Source organism: Lepisosteus oculatus, chromosome 3 (assembly GCF_040954835.1).
Source record: "Lepisosteus oculatus isolate fLepOcu1 chromosome 3, fLepOcu1.hap2, whole genome shotgun sequence".
NCBI lineage: Eukaryota > Metazoa > Chordata > Actinopteri > Semionotiformes > Lepisosteidae > Lepisosteus > Lepisosteus oculatus.
The window spans coordinates 51352148-51372975 of record NC_090698.1 but is presented as its reverse complement, the minus strand read 5'-3'; the positions used below and the strand labels follow the sequence as shown (position 1 = coordinate 51372975).

Genomic DNA, 20828 nt, shown 5'->3' with positions numbered 1-20828 from the left:
CCACCTTGATGTGTACTCACACTAGCTTAAAATGATTTAGAATCAAACATTTGATTGCTAGGGAACAAGTAAAGTTGTCACACCTGAAGAGGGACTCCACAGCTGAAACGTTTATTCCATGCTAGAAAGAGGGGAAAAAAAAACGCATTTACTGAACTTGTTCCTTTGCAGCCTATGCATGCTGACGCAGCTACCTAAATGATTGCTAGTGTATTTTTATTGAATAAACTGAAATGGCTGTCTTTATTGAGGCCTCTTTGGTGACCATTAAGCTCTCTGGGGGGAAAAAGAGGGGGCTGATCAGTTGAAAGGCTAAAATGCATTAAACAAGGTGTGTGTATATATAGAAATGTTGAAATGTCTTAATTTAAACCAGATTATGCCAGATAATCATTGAAATAGCGGAAGAAACACATTTTCACTTATCAAGGTTACAGTTTCCATGCTAAAAGCAGAACTTGTTCAGCAGTTATAGGGGCAATTATGTCACCAGATACAAATGATGTTCAGGATCACCTTTTCTTCCAGTATTTTCATATTTAGTGTAGTCATACAGTTTATAGTCAGTGACTTTTTCTCATGGCAGTTATTTTAGGTTTATTGTTCAATAAATTGAATGTAATCAAGTATAAATGAATGTTTTTATTTCATGCATATTGAAATCAAATCTGTCATAACCTTTTTCAGGTGCAGCTCTTACTTTATATAGAAGAGATGTCTGTTCACGAGTTCTGAAAATTGCTTTGCTGTCCTTTTCAGTAGCCACACTCTTGAACTTTGTGTTGATTTAAATCAATTGCAGTAACTTAGTCTTGCAGTACTTGAAGTAAAATGAAGCAGGGAATGTTTGGGGGGGGAGCTAATTTTAGAGTTATGTCTTTGGAAGCAGGGTTCTTATTTTTTTTATTATTCTATGGTCATTTTTAAGGTTGCAGAGCATTGTATTTTAATTATGAAAGGGTTGAAGAAATTGTCAGTGTAGAAATAGTATGCTGGCAAGTGTTGTGTTGGCTAACCTTAACTTCATTGAGACTGTTGATACTATGTAATTCAGTGAATGAGATGGACAGGATGAAGACTTTCTCTTGTGGTAAAAGCTTTTGCTTTTGGCTCCTACCAGAAGGTATCTTTTGCATCATAATTCATCCATTTCCCCTATGTGGGCTCTTTTGTAGGATGAACCTTGACCCTTTGTGCATCTGCTGATCTGCAGTTTTCGTGTGTTTTCTGTCAGTTTCTAAAGCCCTGAGAGGCATTGATACTCAAATGCATCCTGAGAACCCAATAAAAGTTTGAATGTCTCCATAAAACATGAACTTGGGCATAATTAAAAAGATCAACACTGGAATTTTATTGTAATTAAAAGTTTACACTGCACTATTCTACAAAATTGCATAAAAACTGCAATAGGTTGTATCATACAGACAAATGCTGAGATACAATAATCTGAGTCATTCTCTTTTAAGAGGTACAGTGTGTAACACAGCAAACAGGAAAATAGCAAGCAATTCAATTTACACACAGATGAAAAATGGCACATTGCAAACTGTCACAATTACAACCTGTTAGAATCTTAAGTGTTTTTCAAAGGTTATTCAGTTTCAAGTAACTCCTGTATTTGTGCCTTAAAAGGGATGGACAGTCCAATACATGAGAAGACATTGCTGCTGCACAACAAATATGTACCCTATAGTAGTATGTGACTTTTGTTTTACTTTCAAATTAACCATTTTTAAATAGGAATGTATTACCTGTCAGACTAGCTTATAAAGGGTTAGTACATTAGTAAGGCATTTAGCAATTAGGTCCTGTTAATTTTATTATACTACCAGTCCTCTGCCCACTGGATTAATATTAAACTTGCCCCCAGTATACTACATTTCCTGTTATCCCTGTAATGTGACAAAAACGGAGATGACAAACCAAGAACCACTGCTTGTCAATGTGTTGTACAATGGTAAGCAAAATAGATGACAGTAATGTAACTAGGGATATGATGACTATTTATCCTTTAATCACTTGATGTTTTACTCTAGACTAGGTATGTCTTCTATTTTGTCTATATTAGCTATGTGAGAGTGAGGAGATCTGCCATATGTACAGTAGATGGTGTTATATTTACAGAAGTTCTAAAGTAGTCACATGAAGGCTTTATAGTGGTCACAAGAGCACTTTTGTTTTAGATGAGTGTCCTCAGCAGGGAATTGTATTTATTGTAAGAAGAATGATTTACAGTAAGTTGATGTACTCACAAACGTATTACAAAGATTCCTAGGGTACACCTAAAATCTTTTAAAATTTTAGAACAGACCAATTACATGTAAATCCTTTTGAAACCTTACTTTCTAAACATATCTAGCTGTTTTTCCTTTTAATGGCTTCAGTATTTTATTAAAATAAATTAACCTTTAATGAAAAAGACAGGCTTATCACACTCAAGCAAATTGTTTTCTTGTTTGGGTTGAAAAATTAGATTTTACCAAGTCTGAAAAACTCCTTTTGAATGTATCTATATTTATATCTCACTAGAAATGTACTGTTTTATCATAACTACATTGCACTGTCCTATTACAATTGCTCATTCATTTATCATAGGTCAGATATTGGATTTAAGACCAATACTGATTGCAACTAAGGTATAAACTTCTACGGTAGAACATGCAGAGTTACATGAATGATTTCCATCTTTTTCAGCTTACTGCCTGTAACCGGTGTGGTTAAAACAGGGCATCAAGCCCATTGCTAGTTGGGTTTGACTGAAGTTATAAGCTTGTTTAAATAAGTGGAAAGTTTCCTTCCCTTTCCTCAAAAAAGGAAATGCTATGCACACTATTTATAGAATACCAGCATCTGAAATGAAATTGAAATCAAATGGTTGTGTAAATGCCAAAACCACTAAAATGATGCAGTCTTGACTTGGTATAGAAGGGGGTGGAGATATAAAAGTTTTGTGTGCTGGATTTCTAGAATGTTCTCACAGATACTTTTAATTGAATAAAAATAACATTTAAGTCTCCCTCTGTAATTTTATACAATCCTCTCTATTTACATTTGCAGTACCAAAATATCTATTCAGCTGTGCTTGAATAGACTTATTTTTTGGTGGATAAACAAATTAAATCTGGCACTTTTGCGGTTACTCCTTGAGGAGAGCGAACCTTAATTGCAGTAGGATTACAGGGTTACATTTTGATCTCTAAAGGGGACAACACAACATCTACTGTAACTTTCATATGTTCCTAAAACTAACAATCTCTGCAGTCACCAATATATCACCTCACAGTGATGAATGCATGAGGCACATTTTAATAATTCCATACTAAGGAATAAATAGATCTTGGTAACCTTTTACATAGCACAGAAACAAGATTTTTGTTCATTTGTTTCCCTTGTGGTGGCATAGTGATGATAAATTCTTTTGGAGTTTCATCTTGAATTGTACATAAACAGAGGAACACGCCAAACTGTCACATCAGAAGAGCCCTAACTCCAGGAGATTTTCAAAGCAGAGGCTTTTCTTCCATCCTGAAAAATGCATGCATGTCCCTGGGGTGTAGCTCCAGACATTTAGCAATGATCAACTATTTAACTGTACAGTGGTCATCTTTTATAGAGAAGGCAAAAAACCTTCAGTGTAAGTAGGAAGTACTATACCTCAACTTTCATCCATGCCACTTATCAACAAGAGACTTTTGAGTTAACTTGAACTATGGTCATTTTTCACCTTTACAATACATATATTTACACTCCATACTTAAGACGGGCACCAGCTTATAATGATGAAAAAGAAATAAGGAATCGGGTGGTTTTTAAAAGTGTCACAATTAAACACATGCTTTACGAAGGTTCAAGCAATGTAAACAATTTTGAGCAGTATGTAAGACTCCAAACATCTGGCTATAATACCATATTTTGCTTGCTATGCTATTCAAAGTCAAGATAATTAATGTTTCGTGAATATGAATTATTCACAAAATAGTAGTGTACAAGACACACTGCACAGTCACCTTTGACCATAAACTTTTACAATCCTGAAAAGTATCACATCAGATCATAGATCAAAAAGAACTACCAATTATCTTCCTACATTTAGTGATGCAAGCTTGTCCTCTAGTCACAGAAACAGAACACTGGGACAGGGCCCCTCTACTCTTAAGCAGTAGTTATGAACTACAATTCTGTAATTTTTCAGGGGATAAATAACCAGGACGAGGCAGGGTCTAATGGTTTAACATTAAAATATTGTGCACATGTTAATTTTCAGAAGGCCTTCACTAACAATGACTATTTTACAGCTGCCCTTTAGCTCTTTACCAAGTGTACAAAAAGTTGCAGACATTATGAATTTCATTTGGCTGTACGTGAAGTCCAAAACTAATTAAATAAACAGTTAGCCTTTTAACTTAAATATGGCTTTTGTAGCTAATAAAAGTAAAAACGAAAACAGAATTCTGTCAAATACAATGGGAAAGTTCAAAATTGTTTCAGAATATCAATAGATAGGGGTGAGTATTTAAATGTACTGTAATAGATTTTTAGATACATTTAGATAGATATTTTTTCCATCAGTGTTAGAAAATCAATGTTAACAGTTCAACAAGTTTGCCTGTCTTATACCATCCACAATAGAAGGTTGCTCTGAAAAGCATCCAACTTTCACTATTACCATATATCTTATGCAAAAAAAGAAATTCTATAATAGATTTAACAAGGTGGACCCATAAAATACTCCAACTAATATATATATAAAGGCAAATAAAATATTTCTTGTTAAATCCTCAAAAATAGTTATGATTCTTTATTCACATTCACATCATTCATTAGCTGTATTTAAAAAAAACATTTAAATGAAGTAAAAAGAAAACTTTTAAATGAGTTGTTTATAAAAATCCCAGCAACAAGGAAAGAAAATTGTAAATTAGTAATAAAGATGAAATTAATATTTGTCTGCCTCTGAGTCTTAACATCACTGTTAAGATGCAGGAAGCTGTAAAAGGCATTTGAAGGCAAAAAATATTTTTTTACCATCCTTTCAAGTGTAGTGAAATGGTATTTCACAACAGACATGCAACGTTCCGGGTTGCATTTCTGATTCTATCTGCTCATGGAAAGACAATGTCTTGATTTGCTCCATAGACAAAACTATTATTTTAAATAAGTGACAATTTAACTTCATTGTAATGAGCTGTAGACAGTTAAGAAATAGTCATTTTGTACACAAAGAACTGTACGGTACACATATATCCTGCTTGTAGAATCAGTCGATAGTAATCTTTGCGAAATGTAAAAATAAGACCGTTTTGCCATTCCAACAGAATAGTATCCAATGAGAAACCATGATTTTGAGAACAAAAATCTTTGGATGGAATTAGTCATGATCCCTTGTCCAGCACGGAGACACAGCTCAAACAATTGTCTCTTTAGAATTGCGTTTGATGGGAGGAAGGCCAAGCAGAGACTGCTGTGTTGAAGGAACACTAGAGGACTTTGGGAGAAGAAGTATGACTCTTTGATTGGTCCTACGCCACTCGTTATACAGTCTACAGTGGTACCTAAAAGAAACCTGTAAACGAAAAAGACAACGAGGTTTTAAAAACATGGTTGAAATAGAGCCTTGCATTATGTGCTTTACTGTAGGTGTAGAACATTTAGATATGATATTTACTATATTCACATCATTTCTGAGTAAATTATGAAACGGAGGACACTAGTGGAAACGATCCGGAACTGCACTTAAAACTGAGAAGAGGAGGCACACAAGGGGTTGTGGGAGTATGAAACAAACTACCCAGACATGCTCTTGAAGCTGATACCTTGGTGTCTTTCAAGAAACAGCTGGATAAAATCCTTGGTAAAGTAAGTTCCTACCTACCAATATTAACCAACCAACCACTAATCATTGGCTAGTGAATGACCTCTTCTTGTTTGTTACTATTCTTATGATTACTAAACTACTATTAACATGCTTCAATGAATAACTAAATATATACATTTTAATGTGTATATCTGTTTGGAATGTCCTTCTCATTTGAATTACCTCTCAGTGCTTCAACCCAGCATTTTAGAGTTGATTGCTATCAGGAGGCTGATGGTCTCTAAATGCACTTATGCTACAATATCTGCTTTTTATCTATCAAATCTAGGTAAGAGACATTGCCAAGCAACTGAATACAGGAAGACAGGGGCCTTTCAACTTAGCCCGTCTTTTTCCCCAAACCTACTGTACTCACTTTCAACACCTTTCACTACCTAATCCTTCCATGACATTCTTTAAAACTATATTTCCATTTCATCCCATTTAATTTGATTTTTCATGGGACCTTTGTCTAATGGTATTAAGGTTTCGTATTGTGGTGCTATTAGAGATGTCCTTTTGCTGCTACCCATAAAATGCATTACACTGATCAATATGTGTTCATCGCTGATATTTCATAATGTGCTGTAGCATACTCACTAGTGTCCAAAAGAGGTAAATAGTAAATAGTGCAACAGTCAGTGCAATTAGTCCCACAGCCTCCAGCCTGCTGCTAAAGTGCAGATGGTCCACAGCTCCACGCAAACACAGCCAGCCGGAGATAGTGGCCAAGGGGGTGATGAAGAAGAAGCACACCATGTCTCCAAACAATGTCCTCTTCTCATGCTGTGGGCCAGGGTTCCTTAACCACTAAGAGAAGAAAAAAAAAACATATCTTGCCTTCAAAATTCACCTTTGTTTCTGAAAGAGTCTTTACTCTTTTTACCAGAGTAAAAAAAAAGTAAAAAAGGTAAAAGAAAGAGGCTAACAAATACATTGTCTGATTTAGATTGACTTTGCACAGAACAGTTTTATCACCGCAGCAATGTGGTATGTAAACAACCACATTGCTGTAGTGGTTATAGTACAGTCGCTCAGTCTATGCTTTTATCCAGTTTCCTGCATGCCAAATCACAGTACATTTTTCACAGATGAGTGTTAGTCATAACATGACCCCATTAGTGCTGATTGATGTGAGACTGCTCATAATCTTTTGCACTATAATGGCTCTGCACATAAGGGCTATATCAGGCATAATGAACAGACAGATGACCCCATATAATCTATTTAATAAACTCATTAACAACAGCAAAACAACCTTATTTTAGAGACGTATCATCAGGCTTATATTCTTGTATGAATTCTCGTTTATTAATGTTTGGATGATAAAGTTGTATTATCACTTAAAATTAAGTGACTTTCACTGGGTCCCATTTCCATATTTTAGGTGAAACATTACATACTTACAAAAAGAGGTTTCATTGCATATAGCCCAGACATAAGAGCTGTTCATAACTGAGCCACAAGCAGTACTGCCTTAGATAAACTGCTAAAATTTTACACAAAGCCTAGACCCCTGACAAGAAGGAAAATGGGAAAATGGTCTTTAAACTTCATAAAGACACTTTGATAGTCAATACAAACAGTATAGCTGCAATAATTGAAAAAAAATTCCAAAAACAGAATCAGACTGTGTAATTAATTATATCTCACTTTTTTTAGGACGAACGCTAATGTAATAGAAATAAGATACTCAGCTTTGGGTTCCATTGTAGGCTCTGTTAGTACAATTAGTAGCACCTGGAAGTTCCTTAATTGTCTTAATTTAATTTAGAAAAGGAAGCAGTCAAGGTCATAGTCACAGTAAGAATTATGTTATTGACTTCATCAAAGACAGAGGACCTCTGTTTATATATAGACCATACGTTCCTTTAAGGTGCTAATTATTTTTAATGATTAGTTCTCAACAAGAGAAATGCTCACCTGAATGATTTATAATTATGGTCTAAAAGTAAAATATATATATATATTTAAGATTTTCAAAATTGCCTTATCATTTTCATCAATTGACCTGTTGTAAAAAAAAAGGAGAGTAAAATATTTAAAAAGGAATATAGAAGTATTGCAATACAGACATTTTTGGGTTCATATAGATTAGCAGTGATCTGTGATGAACACTGATCAAAATCTTTAGGATACAGTAAATTACAGAAAAACAAAAACATGTTAAAACATTCTCTCACAGACCCTAGGTTCTTCTGACTCCTGTTGTCCTAATTTATTTGTAGCCTTGGCTTGGGCTCACTGCTGTTCTACGAGTCTAATTTTTCTATATTGTATACCTCTATAGAAAGACAAATTCCAGCTAACTCACAAATAAACTATAAGACAAATGTGGCTCACAAACTTAATTTGCAACTGAAAGAGGAAAAATTTAACATTTTGGCTGCAAAATGTTTTTCAGGTGATTCAAGATGGCTCCACAAATATACTGTTGTTTAGCACAAGGTGGTTTGTCTGCAAACGCAAATAAACTGATTCAAAGTAAAATACATGAACATGTTTCATGTTGAAAATCATAAGCATAATTATGCAGCTTCTGAATTGTGATATGATGTGTGATTGAGAAGTAAGCTACAGTATAAATAAGAAGAAATACACATTTTGTACACATACACAGTCTGTCATAGCCAGAAGACTGATCCTAAAATGATCTCCCTGAAGCTTGATACATTCATTATCATTTTTGGAATCAATACCACTTCCACTAAGCAAAACATATTTTCACCACATTAAGACTTTACACCGTGTCGCTGAACATGGAAACTGGAAAAATTGCTCTTTATAAAGAGTGAGATTTCTTTTTATGTCCTTATGATACCCTGATACATTGGAGAACAGTTCACTCTGAAAACCACTCCTTCATATGGTTACTGAATTACAAGTTTTTAAAGTTAATCTTAAAGCAGATCCACCTGAAATGGAAGATGTGGAGTTGAAAATGTATAAAAAACGTGAATGCCAGTATATATAGCTATATTTTTTGGTGACTTTACAGTTAAAGATAGATAATCGGGGTATTTTCATTTATTTTCACACTAAATGTTTGAAATGTTTGTAAATTACTCCCCTTAACTGAGTTTTTAAAACAAATCCTTGAGGCGATGTGCACATTTAATTAAACAAACTCTCAAGCAATGAAATGTGCACAGTACGTTATACCTATCATATAATACAAAATCAATTAGAAACTTCTTTCCCTGTAGCACTGCTGTAATCCTGGATGGTAAAAATGTTTTTTGGAGAGTATTTATCTATAAAACTAGTAATAGATTTTCCTAGTAGGAAAAGGCAGACAGATATTTAATAAATATTAAGAAGTATTAACAAGTAATTTAACAACCCTGAACAAGGACACAATCTATTTCACATACTCTTTTAGAAAATAATCCTTCAACTGATATAGATTTAGGCAATTAATTATTAGTCGTAAGTGAGAGATAAAAATCTTCAATGAAATTTCAAAATAAGGCCAACAGAACATAATGTGATTTACGAATCCATTCAGAGATTTTTAATTAAGATCTTATCTCACCTACATGTTTCCTCACTTTATACCATTCTGAACCTTTTGCTCTCCCAGCTTCTTATAAGACAAATAAATGTATACACCTTAGATACTGATGTACAAAAGAGTTAACATTTTATCACCACACAGACAGGTCTATGTGAGTAAACTGCACTGGTAGTACAGCAAGTCTAGTAGTTTTCATTTATATAACCTTGAAGTTGTGAAGTTGCCTGAAGGCAGTGGTCCAGGACCCAAAAGAGAAACTGCATGTGAGAAGACTGATGACCTAAAAGCCTGGCAGGACAGGAAAAACACAGCGTAGGGATCCAGGACAGTCAAGAAAACCCAGAATGTGTGATTCTGCAGGTCATAAGTAAAAGTAAAGTTGAATCTGTGTTACTGGTCTGCACACAATAGGAGCTTTGTAGAAACAGCAGGCAGAGGTATCTGCCAACATGTGCACGGTATTAACCAGCTTTAGCAATATGCAAATATTACAAGTTGAAACACATGAATAGATTCCATATTTTATTGTAGAATTTTGTATAATTCTAGGATGATGTGATCATACATCTGTGGTGAGTGTGAAAAAAAACAGGATGCGTTTGTATTTTTTGCAGTGAACTGGATACTGTTAGACTTAATATCATACGTAAGACTTAATATCATAGTTATTACTGGCATTCTGGTCCAACAGCAGTTCTCATGAAACTGAAAGCCCTCAATAAGGATGTGTGCTATGCTATCAGATATTAATTTATAAAGCGACTTTCCAAGGATGCTGAAAAGAAGCATGTGTGACCACTTATAGTACACCTTAAAAGTACATTGCTCTAAAAAGGTGTATAAAATATAAATTTCCCTTGCACTTCCTGATGAGCATTCCTTCCATACATACTATATTCATGTTACACCTTAACCCCTTCAAGCAACAATTTACATTATTTTTATTTTTAGCAAGGTACATTCATTTTAAGTCCATAACTTGAACCTGTACACCAAAAGAACCTTCTCAACAGACTTTATGCATCGATATGGTATATCTCATGGGTGGGCTGAATCTGGCTAACCACAAGAGTCTGCTAAACTTCCCAGCCTGCAATTGGATCAGAGTAACACAGCATGCTATGCAGAGAGCATACGTAATCAGATGAACCATGGAGTGTCGCAGAGATTGGGATTCATACTGAAGACCAAATTCTATACCACTTTAGCCAAATAAAGAGGTCCCGAATGGTTAATCTTTTTTTTTTACTTTTGCTTGTACATAAGACATTAGTGTATTTCCATTCCTACACTGGATGCTAAATCAAAGTAGCCAAGATTAGGTCATTTTCAATGACTTTTTAAGGAGAGTTGAGTTCAGATTACAAAAACCAAAAGTTCATTTTATATCTCTGTTTGTCCTAATGTTTCTGTCTAATTTGACTCACTTTTGACTCTTGTCCTCTGTATGTTCTAGAAGCTCCAGATTTATTGGCAGTCATTTAGGGCAGGTGGCATCTGCCAGCGGTAATTGGAAATAAATTTCTAATGGTTCTCTCTGGAAGTGCGCCTGGTCATAAACTTTTGAAAATTGCCTTTTTCCTTTCCATGACCACTAAATTCATGAGACCCACTGTTCCCTGCCTTCTGCAGCTAATCTTTTTCTGATTTTGGATTTATGCAGCCTTCAAAATTCTGTACTTTTTTATACTTCCAGGTGAAGTTTATCCAATCTGAGATCAATATTTATCTTTATGCAACTTAACTTTTTATTCAGTGCTTTTTTTTAATTGAAGGGAACCTTTTTTTCTCTCTGGGATCAAATTTCCCTACAGTGCTTAATTCTATAGCAAAGTCAGCTTGTCTACTAAAAGGCGCAAGAAAAAAAGCTGCACTGACAGTAAACACACTGTTCAATGATTAATTTTCATTTACATGCTTCATTGATTAATTGACAATTATGTCATTGTGTGATAACATTTGGGAGGGGGGCATTTTCATCATCTGAAGAAGACACTTTTTGGGACAAAATGTTGTTTTAAATATGATAAAAAATTGAGTGTGTACAAACATCTTCTGTTGATGATGTTGAGTGAAAAAGCAACTTTAATATCTCAGATGTAATAGTAAATAAGTAGAACATAAAGTAATTTGTTTTTCTCTGTTCACCTAAGACAGAGTTGGACTCTTCAAACTTACTCTGTGTGGTTTAATGTTATACTGTACATACAGTATAAACAGAAACACAGAATCATTTACAATTATCTCTGGATTGGCAAATGCTAAAATTAATTCTGAAAGCACTGTTCCAGTATATACAAATGTCAACATGTTTTATAATTCCATCCTCTGCTCTCTACAGCAGCATATGTCAAGATATAATCGCCTTATAATGCATTTATTCATCCATTTGTATCGCAAAATGAGTCACACAGATCCTGGACAATGCATTAAGCTCAGTAATTTGAAAGACAACAGACTATGTGGCTTTCAATTTCAAAACTGAAAATTAAAAGAATTTTAGTCTTTTAAATCTGGAATTGTACATAGTCTCCAACCTCAATTAGGAACCACGAGAATCACCCCAATTTGGAATTAGTGGGTTTAAAACCCATTCAGACCTGGGGTCCATTATAATGGATATCACATGTTGGAGTGTTGTTTTTCTCATTTTACAGCACATTGCATTACTGAGCTCTGCCTTCACACACAATTTGGGACTGAGATCACTGAGACTGGGGTAAATGTATAAACACCACCACTCATACCAGCGTGGGAGGATAAGGATATACAGTAGCAAGGTTTGACATGGCAAATTCAGTTTTGAGCCATATGTACAGTATTGAGTGATGTGGTTTGTGTAAGCAGACTCAATTTGGGAAATGAAAGGACTGTACTGTATATCCGACATACAACAGGGTTTAACCTATGCTGTGATTAAGCACTTCCACTTGACGAATCACTAGAAAGATCCTATTGTATTATTTTTTTATACCGTAAGTGATGCATCCATCAGAATAGCACGTGCAGGATAATTCAGAAATCTCTTAGGATGATCATGACTTTTCTCCTGACCAAAGGAAATCAGGTCTCAGTAAAAGATTAAAAGAAGCTCCGTAAGGCTGCCTTCTGAAAAATTGATGTTGAATACTTAATCTGCCAACGGGCAAAAGAACAGATCCTATGCCAGAAGGAGCTATGCTGATAAATATATAATTCACATTTAAACAAATTAAAAAATAAAAGCCAAGTTATTAAAGAAACATAAAATAACATCCTTGAGCTCTTTCCTGGCAGAGGATAAGGATGATACATCACGGTATTGACATCTGTGAACTGGCATTTCTTCAGACAATAAAGAGTGAAAACAACCTTTTGTATAATAAGAGGTAAATGTTAACAGAATCAGGCTAGGAACTTTGGATTGTGTTTTAAAACATTTATACAGTTTGTTTGTCCTCTTTCTAAACCATCCATGAAAGTCTAGAGTTGTTTTCTTGCAATACTGTATTCTAAACTAAAGGGCAAAAGTTAATGATGTTTAATCCATTATCTAAATGAACACCAGACAGATCAAGGCTGATTTTGCACAAGATGTTTTTTGGAAATCAGGTGATTTTCATCCAGGGATCCAATCTTTTCCAAGTACCAAAAATAAAAAAAAGATCTGTACTGTATATGAATACTCATCAGACATAATTGAGTCTGCATACAAAAACCATATCACTCAATACATTTGGTTCAAAACTGAATTTGCACTTTAAGCATACATCTACTAATCTGCCTATCCTTCCTTATGCTTTAAAAACCCTACCCATATATGTTATCAAAAGCTAACTGCACTAAATATGAAGAGACAACAACAGTGAAACCATGAAGAACAGACAAAATACATTTTAATCACCCAAATACTATATTAAGAAATAAAAAAGAGCATTATTGGGAATGACAGACATTCTTCCTGCATGCTTGTATTTTTTCCTTTTCACTATGGTTGTTTTAAAGACATAGATTGTGATTTGGTGTTTCCCAGCATAATGTTTAAAAATGTTATTTTCATGATGACCTGTACACAAGTGCTGTCAGATATGCACTGAGGAACTTCCCCATAAGCAGCCTTTCTTGTATTTCTGGATACAGTGAAGAACAGAAAATGTCCAAAAATATTTTTCAGTACATTTTCTCATTTCTAGTTATAGAAACCCAGCATCTCTATCACTGATGTGTACTGAACTTAGAATTTAAAATGAGGCTGATACCCATGTTTCTGAAAACAAATCTCATGCTAGTACATAAGGAGTTTGGACAGCTTAGTTGTGGGTGGAATTGAAATTATGTTTAGTACATCTGTAAGGTTTAATAAAGATGTTTGTTTTTTTTAAAGACATTTTTCTTTGTCTTGAACAATTGAAAATCAAAAACACACTGCATTCCCAGTTACAGTATAGTTACAGTAAAGTATAAGTAAAGTAACAATACATATATTAACAATACATATACTTAATGTTGGCATATAAGAGAAAATGACTGAACAAGTCCATAGACATGCTTAATGCACTATGAAATATACAGTAACAAATATGCCACACTGAGCCAGATTACAGAACACAATAGCGAGAGGGTTTATTGAGTATTTTTGGCAGCAATTATTCAATAAAATATTAAATTAATAGAAAATTAGCAGTTACTGTTTTTGAGTACTTTAGAATGTTCTATTATATTGTTATATTTAGACACAATGAGAATGAACAGATCGCAGGGGTTGTACAATGTAATTTGAGATGCTTCTGTCAAGAGGCCTTCAATCATGGCCAATAGTTCTGTAAATACAGGATATTATCATTGCTGGCAAAGGTGATTTCTAAGTGCACCCATAACACTTTGCCAAGAACAGCCAACCACCATTAAAGATTAGACATGTAAATGATTAGGTACATGTTACAGCACAGCCCTTTGACGTCCCCAGCTCTAAATTTAAATTACATGTTATTTTATACACAGCATATTCATTTCAAACTCTCTATACACTCCAAATCATACTATTGCCTCATCTTGAGTCAGAGAGGGATTGAGACTGATCTTTTAATTAATACGTGGGTTGGTTGCAATAACCTGTCACCCTACAATCAAATGGATTACTGCATGAGTTACTGTTAGTAGAGAGACTAAAGAAAAAAATGAAACGAGAGAACTTTGCAAAAGGGTTCATTCTGCTGTTGGATCTTAAGTTCAATTTTGCTTTAGGTGTTTTCTCCAAGTTTCATCTTACCCTCAAGACAAAATGAAAAACAAACAAACAATATCGCAGACAGTGCACTGATCAAACAGCCATTCTACTCTTCGATCAAACTGATTCACTCCAGGCAGGAAGGCGGTTACTTTTAACTTGCCCAATTATGATTAGCTTCCAAAACAAATGCCACATTCCATTTGTGCAAAGAACGGCTATGTCCTGCAAGCCCTTTGCTCACTCCACCTGCTTTATCCTTAGCCTTTGGCACGTGGTGATCTTAATGTCATTTCTCATCACAAAATCAAAACTGCTCAACTGATGTCAAAACAGATCAGAACAACGGGGACAGCTTCACCTGCTTCATGTTTCTGACTCTATTTTTGGTTCCACAGCATATTTCATTTTTATTATTATTATTATTAAGCAAGACCGTGGAGCATATACTGTAGAATTTTTGTGAACTGCTTTCAAGATAATTTTTTTTTTTAGTTTTCCATCAACATGTACAGTATTAGTTTGTTAATTCTGCAACTTACAACTTAATATATTACTGGCAGCTTCAGCCTGCTTGCTGATAGTGCACATTTATATTCGCCTTGTAAAAACTTGTATCAGTTCATGGATTACTTTTCTCTTAAAGTTTCTCTGGGCATGTTTCAAGAAACATCAGCAGCAGGGAATTAAGTGCTGCTCCATCACAATAGAAAACCAATTTTTCGTATGAACAGCCTATTAATCACCGCAATTAAGTCATAGCGGATAATACAAAAAAAACATTGTGTTGCAGGCAGCAAATTCTTTGAATGGCACATTAAAAACAAAACATTATTGGACCAACAAAACAAACACCATTTTTCAGGCTCATCTACTTGAATTAGTAGCTAACATTTTTGGAGCTGTTAATATCCGATTTGAGTTATGATATGTACATTTGGGTTCACATCTAGAAACACCACAAAGGCAGCTGCAGGTAAAATGTTATTTAAAAATATATCAACCGAGGAAAAACGAGCATTCCATTTATAATCCATCTTTAAGTTAAGCAGCTTGTGTAAAGCCTGTGTAAAGCCTCAAGCAGCCTCAAGCAGTGGAAGATTCACCCTTGCTTCTAAAGTCAAACAAATTGCATTCAATGGCTCAACCGGTCAGTAACTGGCAGCTTCCCCGCAAAACTGCAAACAAGCTGCACACGTCTGGGACGAGGGCTGGGCCGTGCTCCTTACCTCAAGGAGTGGCCTGGCTTTGCGCTCCACATTGAATTTGAAGTGGCAGAGCTCACAGAAACTCGTATTGGAGGCGGACAGCCAGTGCTCCAGGCAGCTGCGGTGGATGGTGCCCAGGGTTCCTGTACACTCGCAGGGCGAAAGCAGGTCCTCCTGCCCATTGCCTTCATGGCAGATCCTGCACATGGGCCGGTCATTGAAGGGGCTGAGTCAACAACAAGGAAACAGGCACATCACAATAAGGAGGTTGATGGACACACAGCACATTACCTAAACTCCTTTAAGTGTTTAATAGAGTGTTTGCTCTTAAACAACAATAATACAAAGGTTGTTAATGATAATAGGTTAAAGGTTACAGGGGTTAATCAAAGGATATAAAGGGAGGACAAATTTCACTATGATAGTATAAACAGGCTTTTGGGATTAAAAAATAAAAAAATAATTTCTGAAATTATCTTTTAATTCTCTGGCAAATGTAAATGTAATAATAAGTTTATTAAAAGTATTAAAATTATTTTAAAACTACAAATTATTCATCATTCTGTAACAAGTCTCCTGCACTTGAATTAATAATGTGGATACAAATGTTCTGTGTATATAATGCAGGTCACTAAGAAGCCGAAACTGAATGTATAGATTAAACTTGACATTTTTCATCAGAGGGAGATAATAAATTAATATAAAGTGGGAGTCATGGTAGAGAAATGGTAGCATTACTGCCTTGCAGTGCTAGGGCTCAGGGTTCAGTTCTGGACTTTGTGTGTTGTCTGCTTGGAGTTTGTATGTTCTCCCTGTGTTTGCATGGGTTTCATCTGGGCATTCCAGTTCTGCCCACAGTCCAGAGACATACAGTATTGATAGGTTAATTGGCATCTGGGAAAAATTAGCCCTAGTGTGAGTGTGTGTCTGTGTGTGATGGACTGGAGGCCTGTTCAGGGTGCATCCTGCTTTGTGCTTGTTGCTTCCCTATTGGATGAAGAGGTTAAAAAATGGATTAATGCACTGTTCACATACTGTATAACACAATTTTTCCTTTTGATTTCAATCCACACTTCACATGAGATGCAAAGCGGGGATTTTATTAAAAGCATCACTTCAAATAACTTTCTCTACACAAAATACCCACTTTTGAATTTCCAAATCACATTAATACATTACATAGGGCTATCCAGAACCACAAAATCTACAGTATATGCAGCATACAAACCAGTTCTCTTGGATGTGCTTTAGACAGTGATGCAACTGACTTCTACTATCGAAATTAAAACAACCGTGCATTTAAAGAAGGAGTAAACTTTGGCAAAAAAAAATGAAAGTATAATTTGAAACTCCCGCTCAAGAAGACAGGACTAATGAAATGTCCATCAGACGAACACAGTAGTTCAGTGTAATTGTACCTCTACTTACATTGCAATTCCATTACTGAAGAGCAATTGACATTTTTGGCGGAGACATCCTGCTCTGTGCTGTGCTACTCAAGGCATCATTGACTGCTTTCATAGACAGCACACACAGCTGAGGAAGGACTGACTATAACTATAGTATTACAGTGAAAACTCAAGGTGTGACAGCTGTAAGTTAGATTGCAGCTGGTTTTGGACAGCTTGCACTACTGGGGATTCATTACATCTGAAAGTGAGGAAGGTCTCACTTCCACACTTGTAAGCACAAATGAAAATACACATCACAAGCTTCCATGATCATCTTTCCCACATCACGAGCTAAAAAGGGCATTTACACATTTTGTACCTTACAAGAATGTTGGTGTTAAACTCATTTTAATAATGAAAATGTCTGAGAGTTTGCATAGCTGTTATTGTAATGTATAACTGTGAGTAATGGATTTCTTTTTCATTGATCTCTATAGAAAACGACAACACAAACATTTGTATTTAGCAGAAAACAACAAACAACATTCTTTTTGTGTTTAAGAAAATATGAATCAAGAAGCACAGCATGACACATGTGCACATATGCAATCTGACAAAAGTTATACCACAAGCAGAGAAGCTGATATAGCACATATCAGCTTGATAGAGTTTGATGATAAAAATAATGTAAAAATAAAATCATCTTACTTTTATTTTAGATTAATCACTAAAATAATTTGCTATAAAATAATTATTCTACATTAAGTGTAAAAGGGAAAAGCATGCTATATTTGTAGAATTTCTCATTCAGAAAGGTTGACCCCCTGGAATTCAACAGTGCTTCTCATATTTAACTATAATCGCAAAAAATGCTGTCATCTGGATTTTTTTATCCTAATAGATATCTACACTTACAACACTGCTGAGATACACTATAAATTCCCAGGATTGCTGTTTGGTTTATTGAAACTTTTCACCTAACTACTTGGTTACACACGTTAATACAGTACTCAATGAAAAGTGTCTGAAAGAACTGCATACAAGCCTGCTTTACCCTTTACCTGTCTGGTAAGATCCTCACTAAGAATGATGAATGGTATTAGTGAACCCAAAGACACAGAGGCTAGAAGATCTACACCCCACCTCACCTGGTGAACATCCATTTATTACTCAGAACAGCCTCAACTGGTGCATAGTGTGATAAGCACAGACTGATTCATTATAGAAAAAAGAACAAAACGGATATCAGCAATAACACAACCGTGGTTTTTGCTTCCAAGAAATATCCCTAAATTCAGGTTTATGTACGTTCCGATGTGCAATGAATTAAGACTCAGTGTTCTGAGGTTCCTGCTGTGTTGCATGGAGAGATTGAAGGCCAGCTGACATCATGCCCTTCCAAAATGCCCGCTTGTCTGGGCCATTCATCTTTGGACATGTTGCAACAGAGCCTGACAGGAGAGTTAACACCAATTGGAGGAGACTCATCAATGTCTCTTCAAAGCCTACAGGCACCCAGCAATTTACAAGAGATCCTGTTGAACTGAAATCTGAGAGGACCCTGGCCAACTAACACCCTCATAACCCTGGTAGTCTGTAAATTGTGTGCCACTGCTTGGGGAATCCTGAAAACCATATATTTTATGAGATAGCACTTATTTTAATATAAAGAACAGGCTCACTTTAATGCCATGCAATCACATTTTAAGGCAAAATAGGCAAGACAGTCAGCAGTAGTAGGTCATAATTAGTGAAGTCACATGAAGTGCAGTCCTCCACCTTGCATCAGGGTTTTTTTTAGAAGGAAGAAAACCTTTCACTTGCAGCTGTTCGCAGGTTAGGAGCCAAACAGATGACTCAAAATGACCCACTCACTGAAGATCTGTAAGTTGACTTAACTCCATGCTCTCCCCTCCTACTGATCCTTAACACCAGCACAGAGAAACTAGTAATGACAGCCCTGGACAGGCTATATCAGCAGAAGCAATGATAACTTCTGACAGCTACACAGCCAGCCCACAGGAGAAAGGCAGTGACAGTCTGGGCCTGCTAAGCAGCTGCAGGCAGCTGTTATTTCTAAAGCCCCCTTTTGTCAGTGCTGCTTGGGAGGCGGAGAGGGCTTACACTTTGATCTCCAAAATAACCTTGTCAGTTACAAAAGCTCCCCTCATGCATATTAATTAAATAGCTAAATTTAGCCGTTACTTCATGGATTCAATTCAGTAAGCTTCTCATCCCTTATGCAACAGTCTTCACCCTGGCAAATTTCACTCTTCAGACCATTGTTTGAGCCTTTTACCTGCCTAGATCCAAATCATTAGCAAATAACCTAGTTTGTGGGCCAGAGGAATGGGTGAAATTCCTTTGCAATGAATAAGTCCTTCTTAATTTCAGAGAAACCCGAGTAATATTAGGCTACCTACTTCTCTCTCCTGTTTTAATATCACCCCCAGAAAACACTTTGTATCATCTTTATGAAAAATATGAATGTATTGAGGTCAAAATTCATTAGATAAAAATGAAGCCCAATTTGTTGCACAGTTGTTTTAATAAATGAGTTTAATGTTAACCACCTTGCCTTCAAGATTACACTAAACCCTAGAGTATCTGTTGCTGAGCCATGAGAATAAAGTATAATTTATGCAATTATACCAAATACTGATAGGTTCTATATCTCCCTAAATCAGAGGTTTTCCAGTTCTGATTCTTGCGACCCCCACATCTGTTGGGTTTTGCTCCAGCTGAGCTGTCAGTTAGATAATTAAACCCTTTATAGAATGAATACTGTGATTAATTTGAACTCTTTCACTGTTTCCAACTGTCAAGTCCCGGAGAGCTTCTTTTAACAATCCCATGTTGTAATTTGTGAGCAGATGAAAACCTCAGAAAGGTTCTACCAATTAAGCACATTATTAATTTGATTAAAGGTGAAATTAGTAACTTAAGGCTATGCTGGAACAAAAACCTGTATGTGTTTTGTTCCAGAGGAGAGAAAATATGAAGACTTGCTCTGCAGGAACTTAATTTGTTCTGTTTCTGCAGCTTAACAACAGTCCTGGACTAACATACACAACCTTTGCTCCTCTATTAAAAAGCCAGATGTTCACGTGACTCCTGCAGTTTAATGCATGAACGTTTTGTTGAATTTTATTTTCTGTCTGTTTACCTATTGTACCTAAAAATGGTTACCCGCAAATAATATTTTTATATTCTTTACATGCACAATACTCTGTCAGTCTTCATTGTTGGGCTAAAAAAGCATATTCTTTAGTATAGTTTAAGGATGATTAGAGACATTCCTTCATTCCTGTGAAAGTAAAATGATATTCTTTCAAGTGTGAGTGACATCACTTTTTAAACTTTTTAATCCAAATCAAAATCCAAATTGACAAAAAATACTAATAGATAATAAGTCAAATTTGCCCAGAGAGTAAGATTATTACTCGCTCATTTTTTCCTTACACAGGTTTTACTGTTAGTGATAGGTGAAATCTCTGTGCCGGACGGATGACGAATGTGTTGGCGCACTTGAATTCTGTCAGAATAGAAGATAAGGCTAGTTCTCTCCCTCCTTTTTCAGTCACATCAGGCCTCCAGTATGTACAGTATGAAGACAGCACTTACGGCTAAGAACAAGCGGCACACTTTGGTG

General features: G+C 35.6%; 1 protein-coding gene across 1 annotated transcript in view; it reads right to left on the bottom strand.

Moving 5' to 3' along the window:
* Positions 1-1327: 1327 nt before the first annotated feature.
* Positions 1328-20828, bottom strand: part of marchf3 (E3 ubiquitin-protein ligase MARCHF3) — a 50501-nt gene continuing 31000 nt past the window's right edge. The window contains exons 3-5 of the mRNA XM_006626838.3: positions 15807-16011; positions 6455-6664; positions 1328-5563 (exon numbers count right to left, since the gene is read on the bottom strand). Coding sequence (XP_006626901.1) covers positions 5405-5563; positions 6455-6664; positions 15807-16011 — 574 coding nt within the window. The 3' untranslated portion in view covers positions 1328-5404. The remainder of the gene's footprint in view (positions 5564-6454; positions 6665-15806; positions 16012-20828) is intronic.